General features: G+C 38.7%; 1 protein-coding gene across 1 annotated transcript; it reads right to left on the bottom strand.

The window, feature by feature from the left end:
- Positions 1-3,188: 3,188 nt before the first annotated feature.
- Positions 3,189-5,291, bottom strand: LOC133518290 (uncharacterized). Its single transcript, XM_061851961.1, has 2 exons — positions 3,789-5,291; positions 3,189-3,636 (listed from the first exon to the last, which is right to left on the bottom strand). Exons 1-2 carry the CDS (start codon positions 4,143-4,145, stop codon positions 3,238-3,240), a joined length of 756 nt encoding a protein of 251 aa, XP_061707945.1. The 5' UTR covers positions 4,146-5,291; the 3' UTR covers positions 3,189-3,237.
- Between the last annotated feature and the right edge of the window lie 3,165 nt (positions 5,292-8,456).

Below are 8,456 nucleotides of genomic sequence, written 5' to 3'. Positions count from 1 at the left end.
GTTCTCCTGATCACCGTACATGCGGTAGTAAAGCGGAAAAATGGTGGAGGGGATAGTAATGACGTCACAAAGATGGCGGCCGGACCTATTCTTTTTGGCGGTGTATCTCGAAAACCACTTAACCGATTTTAATCATCGAGGTGTCAAATAATAGCTTATATTATGGAGATTATTTCCTATTCTACAAACATTTACGTGAAACCTATAGGAAAAAAAATAATCACAAAAAACAGTTTTTTTTTTTAAATTATTATTTTTTATTTTGTAAAAATCTCCGTAAATATTAGCATTTCGCAAATTTTGTTTAATATAAAACATATTGCTTCATTATCAAGGAATATAATGAGCCTTAAAACATACAGATCGAGTAATAAACAATGAAGCTACACTCATTTATTTGCGCATGGGTAACGATAACTGGCTTTTACCGGTCGAAACTGTGGTGACTGTTACGATACGTATTGAATGGAATTTATAGAGTATCGGTTTTAATTACTGAAATTATAATTAAAATTATAAAAACCAGACACAATAATGTTACCTTACTTCGACGTTTAGTCTCTTTTTTCGTCTTAATCATAGGTAGGTACATATTTCTTTTTACTTAAAAATTTTATACAGGGTGAACTTTTAACCAAGCCGCTCCGAGGCCAGATTTAATTGACTCAGCTCGGCCTTACCCACAACCGGTATCAATGTGTTCGGGCGTTTCTCCTGATCACCGTACATGCGGTAGTAAAGCGGAAAAATGGTGGGAGGGGATAGTAATGACGTCACAAAGATGGCGTCCGGACCTATTCTTTTTGGCGGTGTATCTCGAAAACCACTTAAACGATTGTATTCATCGAGGTGTCAACTAATAGCTTATATTATGGAGATTATTTCCTTTTTACAAACATTTACGTGAAACCTATAGGAAAATAATAATCACCAAAAACATTTTTTTTTATACATTTGGTTGGTAGGTTTGTCTTATGTTTTAAAGCAGTAAAATCTTTCAAGTCGAAACACAGTATAAATATACATTTTGCTGTCTAATCTAAAAGTATGATGTTCATTGTTTAAGACTGATTAGTGATTACTGAATTAAATAACATGCTATTTGTTATTTTTGTTTTATTTTTTAAATCAGGTATTAATTTATTCACTATGTATCACTATACAGGCAAAATGTGTATCATAGTTGGCCTGTAAGTACTTACTACTTGTGTCGAATATAGGTATAAGATGAAATTTTAACCACCAGCCATTAGGGATTGCAATCCGGTCCGGCGGATCCGGTAATCCGGCCGGATCCGGCACTTTCCAGGAGCTACCGGATCCGGTAAAAATCACCGGATCCGGACCGGATCCGGTCAAATGAAAAAAACGCCTAAATACAGCACGCACTGTGCGGTTTAGATGAGGAAAAGGCGACGGATGAGAGGTATGAACTTGAACAGAGCATAAAACGAATGAAAAAGTTTAAATTTAGTTAAATAAAAATATATTTATTATGACGATGACTGGGAACAGAAGTTGCCTTTCATGTTGGTGGCACGATACGACGATTACATAAATACTGTAATAGAAGGAAAAATTAAACGATGGAGATGCCATGGAAGGCATTTCCAATTTATGCTAAAGAGAAGAAAAGAGTGTCATAATGTTGTGATAGGAGATTAAAAGTAAACAAATGAGCAGGATTAAGTCGGCGGTACTCAACCGACTAGAGCTGGGCTAATCAATATGTGTTACATGTGTGAATGAATATAAGATTGTAAGTTTGTACTTAAAATGAATGTATGAAATGAAATGATAACATTGATAATCTTTAGTTTACTTCGATTTTATATATATAATGATAAAATATTGTTTATTTTCTATTCAAATTTGAGAGAGAATCTTTTGTATTTACAATTTCATCCAATCTTATGCAATTTCCTTAATGGTACATGCTACTCTACGTCTAGCCAATTCTTTATTTGATCCAAGTAACTTTTCTTAAGGAGTCCCTTTCCTTGATGGATTTCAATCCTATACTCTATTATTTTTCGCATGAGATCGTCGTGTCATGTTCCATTCCCTATAATTTGACCAATATACTTTTCTGTAAATAAAAAAAAGGTAATTTTTTTAAATCATACAGACTACTACTTTCTTGGGCAAAAAATTAGGGAAAATTTAATATTATTTTGGTTAATAGTAAAATCTCTTATTTTCTTACTAGAATGAATGTCAACGTTACAAAGAATTCAATCAAGGAACAGTCACGAAAACTTGTCATTTCAAGGAGTTCCAATTCCCACCCCACCCCACATCCCATTACGGGCATTGGAAACTAATCAAATTTATAATTGTAAACGAAAAATTGGGCACTTGTGAATGGTTATATATAATAAATGACCGATTTCATATTTGGGTTTTTAAGTGATATTGACAAGGTCACACTTTTTACTACTAAGAGTTATTTTATTGTTAAGAAGTTATTTATTAACTTCAAATTATAGATTTAGGAATACGTATTACGCAAAAAACTAGAAAAATATGTCATTTAATTAATTTTGATATCCCTATACCAAACCGGATCCGGTCCGGCCGGATCCGGCCGGGTTATGGCCAAAATCCGGCCGGATCCGGCCGGATTGAAAATCAATCCGGTTTGCAATCCCTACCAGCCATACTCTGCGCAGTGACTTTACAGGTCATACTGAACAACTTTTATTATGGGACTAATGCCGAATCACGCAAGAAAATTTGGATCTGGAATGACACCCACTGGCTGTGCCCTACCACACAAAGCGAGATGACATTCACAATGCCCATACCTCTCTTTTGGACGTAGTTTAAGGACGTACCCGGGTCCATGACGCATGCTCGCCACACCGCTGCTTAAAATAAGCTGACGCACCGTAAATTGAACTGCGTAAAAATCGCAAAAAATATTACACGGAGATCTTATGGCAGACACCGTACCGGTGACGTAAAAGACGCAACTGTTTTGCGAACAAAAAAGATTCGCGTGAAGCACGTCACTGCGATTCCGTACCGTCACCGTTTTTTAAACAGCGGTGTGGGGAGCATGCGTCAAAAACGGTACGCATACGACGCGTCACTGCGATTCCGTATCGTGACCGTTTTTTAAGCTGCGGTCTGGTCGCACCTTGTATTGTATTGTATTGTATTGTATTGTATTCGGGCGTTTTTTTCCGCAACTCGACGACTTGCGCCTATTTTGCGTGATATGTTGGGGGTGGGCTAGTCCTGCCAGCCCAGCTCCTCGAGGAATCCTATCAAACCTTTGATGTTGAGTAGGACCTCGGGGAGGTCTCTCGGAGATCCGAGATGTTTAGCCCTGTATGGAGTCACTCCGCTGCATTCCAGCACCACGTGAGAGGCTGTTTCTTCTGTCTCTATGCAACCTCGGCACAGGGGACTGTCTGTGACACCTGTTGTGAAAAGATGTTTGTTAAATAGTCCATGACCTGTTATGACACTGGTTACCATACTCAGTCGGACCTTCCCTAGTTGCAGGAGCGCCCTTGTGAGTTTTCCGTTGATGCCAAGCATGGCTTCTTTTGCCTGTCTGCATCCAGTCTGGTTCAGCCAGTGTTCTGTGTGTAGTTTCCCTGTACGTGCCAGCAGCATTGAGTGTACCTTGCATTGGCGGCGCGTCACAAATATTCGTAGGGAACCCGGAGCTAATTTTGCTTTCCTTTTCTCCATAAACCGATCGTGAAAGTACTCAACGGGCTGAAATTAGACAAGCCGGTGGGAATCGAGTTCTTTGAACGATCCGCCACTGGTACCTTGTTAAATGGTATCGGAAGAATCGGTTCCGGACCAATCGCCCCCGCATTCGATCCTTGCCTGGCAAGCTCGTCCGCAGCATCGTTACCTCGGGATCCACTGTGTCCCTTGATCCATTGTAGGGTGATCTTGTTATTATGACATACCTCCATTAGTCGTTCGTGGCATTCGTGTATAAGTTTGGATGTAACTATATGGCTATTTAGAGCCATTAAGACTGCTCTACTGTCAGAGAGTATGCGGATGGAGGATCCTACTACCTTCCTTGCAGTGATGGCAGCCGCCGCGTTTATGATGCCCATGCACTCAGCTTGGAATACCGAGTTATGGGCTCCTAGCGGAGTGGTGATCGACATGTTCAGGTCTTCTGAGAAGGTTCCAGAGCCCGATCCGCTGTCTGTTTTGGACCCATCAGTGAAGATTCTCAGCTCCCGGGGATTGAGTCCTTCATGATTGTCGTCCTCATATAACTGTAATTTGTACCTTTTATCGAAGATAGCTTGTTTGTGAATCCGGTCCGTGCCTGACCTAAGCACTGGAAATTCGTCATACACCTTTTCCAGGCATTTTGTGTGAAGACCTCATTGTGATGTTAGACCATATCTTGAGGGTTCGCAACCTTACCACTGAGAGACTGGCCTCTTGCTGTATGTGTAGGTGCAGCGGTGGAAGGTTTAGCATGACCTCCATGGCTGCAGTCGGGGTAGACCTCGTGCAGCCAGTGGTGGCCGCGCATGCGAGCCTTTGAAGTCTTTGTAGTTTGTCTCGTACGTTGCCTAGGTTTGTTCTTGGCCACCAAACCAGAGCACCGTAACAGAGTAAGGGGCGGATTATCGTCTTATAGAGCCAGAGGGTAATTTTCGGGTTGAGTCCCCACCTCTTACCAATCATCCTTCTGCACTGCCAGAAGACAACTCCCGCCTTGTCTATCCGTTTGTTGATGTGGTTGTTCCAATTGAGTTTATTGTCGAGAGTTAGTCCTAAGTACTTAACTTCATCGGACAGCTGTAGCTCAGTTTGGAAAAGTGTTGATCTGGTAAAGTTGGTCGCACCTTTATATGGGACAGTCAAAATTTTTTTCGCGATTTCGGAATTGGTCCCATAGTAAAAGTTGTTAAGTATGACCTATAAAGTCGCTGCGCAGAGTATGACTGGTGGTTAAAAGTTCACCCTGTATAAAATTTTTAAGTAAAAAGAAATATGTACCTACCTATGATTAAGACGAAAAAAGAGACTAAACGTCGAAGTAAGGTAACATTATTGTGTCTGGTTTTTATAATTTTAATTATAATTTCAGTAATTAAAACCGATACTCTATAAATTCCATTCAATACGTATCGTAACAGTCACCACAGTTTCGACCGGTAAAAGCCAGTTATCGTTACCCATGCGCAAATAAATGAGTGTAGCTTCATTGTTTATTACTCGATCTGTATGTTTTAAGGCTCATTATATTCCTTGATAATGAAGCAATATGTTTTATATTAAACAAAATTTGCGAAATGCTAATATTTACGGAGATTTTTACAAAATAAAAAATAATAATTAAAAAAAAAAACTGTTTTTTGTGATTATTTTTTTTCCTATAGGTTTCACGTAAATGTTTGTAGAAAAGGAAATAATCTCCATAATATATGCTATTATTTGACACCTCGATGATTAAAATCGGTTAAGTGGTTTTCGAGATACACCGCCAAAAAGAATAGGTCCGGCCGCCATCTTTGTGACGTCATTACTATCCCCTCCACCATTTTTCCGCTTTACTACCGCATGTACGGTGATCAGGAGAACTGTCCGAACACATTGATACCGGTTGTGGGTAAGGCCGAGCTGAGTCAATTAAATCTGGCCTCTGAGCGGCTTGGCGACCGTACTATATGGTGCGACCCTTTCCGTCCGTCTGTCTGTCACATCTCTAAATGAGAACCTCTTAAGCTATCGATTTGAAATTTGGAATAGTTAAGATCAACGCTAACCCGGACACATTTCAAAATCTAGTGACTAGGTCAAGTTGGGTATCATTTGAAAGAGCTTAAATTGTACATTCCAAAACATATTTTGATTCTTTTTTATAGTGAAAAAAAAAAAGATTAATGAAGGAAAATGTGAAGAAAATACCACCCCCACGCCCTTCATCTCCGAAGTTTACAGGTGCAGAGAGAGAAAACAAAATCAATGATTTAAAAAGAAAAGCAAACTATTCGGTGTGATCCACGATTTTTGAGCAAATTTTCTTATACTAACTGCATTCTTACTAAAATCAGGGGATTCTTTTATCGTCCAAAGTCTAAATACACATTATTACACAGGTTAATATGTGATTAAAATAAATATGATTAACAAAGTAAAATAGTAGGTAACGTCAACTACTACTTAATAGTTATTTACGATACAATGCGGAATTTCCTAAATTCGCACGTGTATTATACAACCTTTTACAGTACATATGGCCCTGTAAATTTTTGACACAGGCACGGAAACTGCTTATCCTCGCACTAGTGCGGGAAAGTAGTACCATATTGACTAATAGTACATTACGATACAAGTGCGAAAAATAGGAAATTCGAAACGAGTGGCGGTAAATTAAAACACGACCGAAGGAAGTGTTTTAAATCGACCCGAGTTGCGAATTACCTATTCGCACATGTATCGTACAACGTTTTACAGTACCTACATATGGCCCTTTAAATGTTCGACACGGTAACGTAATATGCTAATTTTCGCACTAGTGCGGTAAAGTAGCACCATATGTACTGTAAAGTATTTTGCATACACTTAGCGAAACATATGCAATAGTACATTACGATACAAGTGCGAAAACTAGGAAATTCGCTACGAGTGGCGATAAATTAAAACATGACCGAAGGGAGTGTTTTAAATCGACACGAGTTGCGAATTACCTATTCGCACATGTATCGTACAACGTTTTACAGTACATATGGCCCTTTAAACGTTCGACACAGTAACGTAATACCGTACCTTACATAACGCCTATCTAATCTACGTATCGTATGGTACAACTTATTTAGTTTGCGTGCGTCTGAAACGGTAATATGTATTTCTATGTCCTTAAATAATGTCAGGTATTAAGCTCTGTCCCTTTCTTCAGGGCATCTTTCTCGAAAGTTGTTAATATATTTATAAGATATGTAGTTTTATAGCTCTTTTCAAAGGAATACCTACTGGAATGGTGAAATTTAGGAAAATTCACCTCTCAATTTTATTGTTTATACTAAAACAAAAACAAACACATTTAGGTAGGTATGTATTTAATAAATTAATTTTATGTGTCCTAGTTTTATAGATCGCATCACTATTTCTTTCGCTATATCGTAATCAATCACTTACGTACTGCTCACCCTTAGAAGCAGGGACAAAGCGCCTAGCTAAAGTTTGCTATTGCATATGGTCGAGAAATTTATACCGGTACCGCCATGATCCGGGTGATCTGTTGGTTATGGCGTCTGTCGCGAATGTCGAACGAAGACGCTAGTTCGATCTCAACCCTCGACGTCTATTCAGATAGTAATTATTAGTAAATTCTGGCTGAAGAAATGGCCCTTTTTTATGATGCAGGAGCAGACGGATCACCTGATGGTAAGCGATTACCGTCGCCCATGGACACCTGCAACACCAGAGGGGTTGTAAGTGCGTTGCCGGCCTTTAAGATACGTGGATTAGCGGAGTACGCTCTTTTCTTGAAGGTTTGAAGGTCGCATCTGTTGACAGCTGACAAATCATATCAATTAACGTTTGATAACAAGAAATACCTACCTACCTGAATAGCCACATGAATCTTCGGCACTTGGAAGTACGAGTATATTAGTCTATCATCGCTGCAATTTCAGACCTGAATTCAAGACCGTTTGACAAGACTGAAGGTCGTTTTTTGGCAGGCAAATTTAATTGACCTCTGGCACTTGAGGGCCTTAATTACTAGAAATATTTTTGACCCAGGGTAAATACGGATAAAATGAAACAGTGGGCTTATTTCGAAGTTGGCGGGCTGTACCGTATTTATCGACACAGCAACACCTCACAGCTGCCATTTTTACACTTCTGCGAGATGTCCTGCACCATTGGCTCAGTCGCATCGAAGTAATGAGTGTAAACGTTTTTGTGCCCATATAAGTATATTTTATACATTAGTTTCTTTAGTTTTTATGATAATTATGTTTAGAAATTTGTAATTTTTTTGGCTAAAACTTAATTACCTTTGATATTACCTACGGATTTGTCTTAATTTTACTACAATCGGCAGTTATTTTAATTAAATCTAATTCTTTATGCGTCTTGTTTACAATTGGGCAAATTGACATACATATGCCCTGGACAAAACGACATAGTCTATGCCATACAGAGGATATCGACAACCGTTCCTATAATAATTTCAATGAATTTTATTCCCGTTCTAGGCCCGGTGAAAGCTGGTTATGATTAGGGATTGCAAATATTCGACACTTTCAGGGATTCGAATATTCGATGTTTTCTGACGAGATATTCGAATGTTCGAATAAAATTCGAATATTTTTAAGAATTAAGAAAATTAATGAGAAATCGTTTTTTTATTGTTTTATCCAAAAACTAATTGCACATATTGAAAAAACAAAGATATTTTGCAGAAATCCGCGTAATTGACTAGATTTTATCATCCTACTGAGGTGCCC

The sequence above is a fragment of the Cydia pomonella genome, chromosome 5 (genome assembly GCF_033807575.1).
Source record: "Cydia pomonella isolate Wapato2018A chromosome 5, ilCydPomo1, whole genome shotgun sequence".
Classification (NCBI taxonomy): Eukaryota; Metazoa; Arthropoda; class Insecta; order Lepidoptera; family Tortricidae; genus Cydia; species Cydia pomonella.
This window is presented reverse-complemented; position numbering and strand designations above follow the sequence as displayed.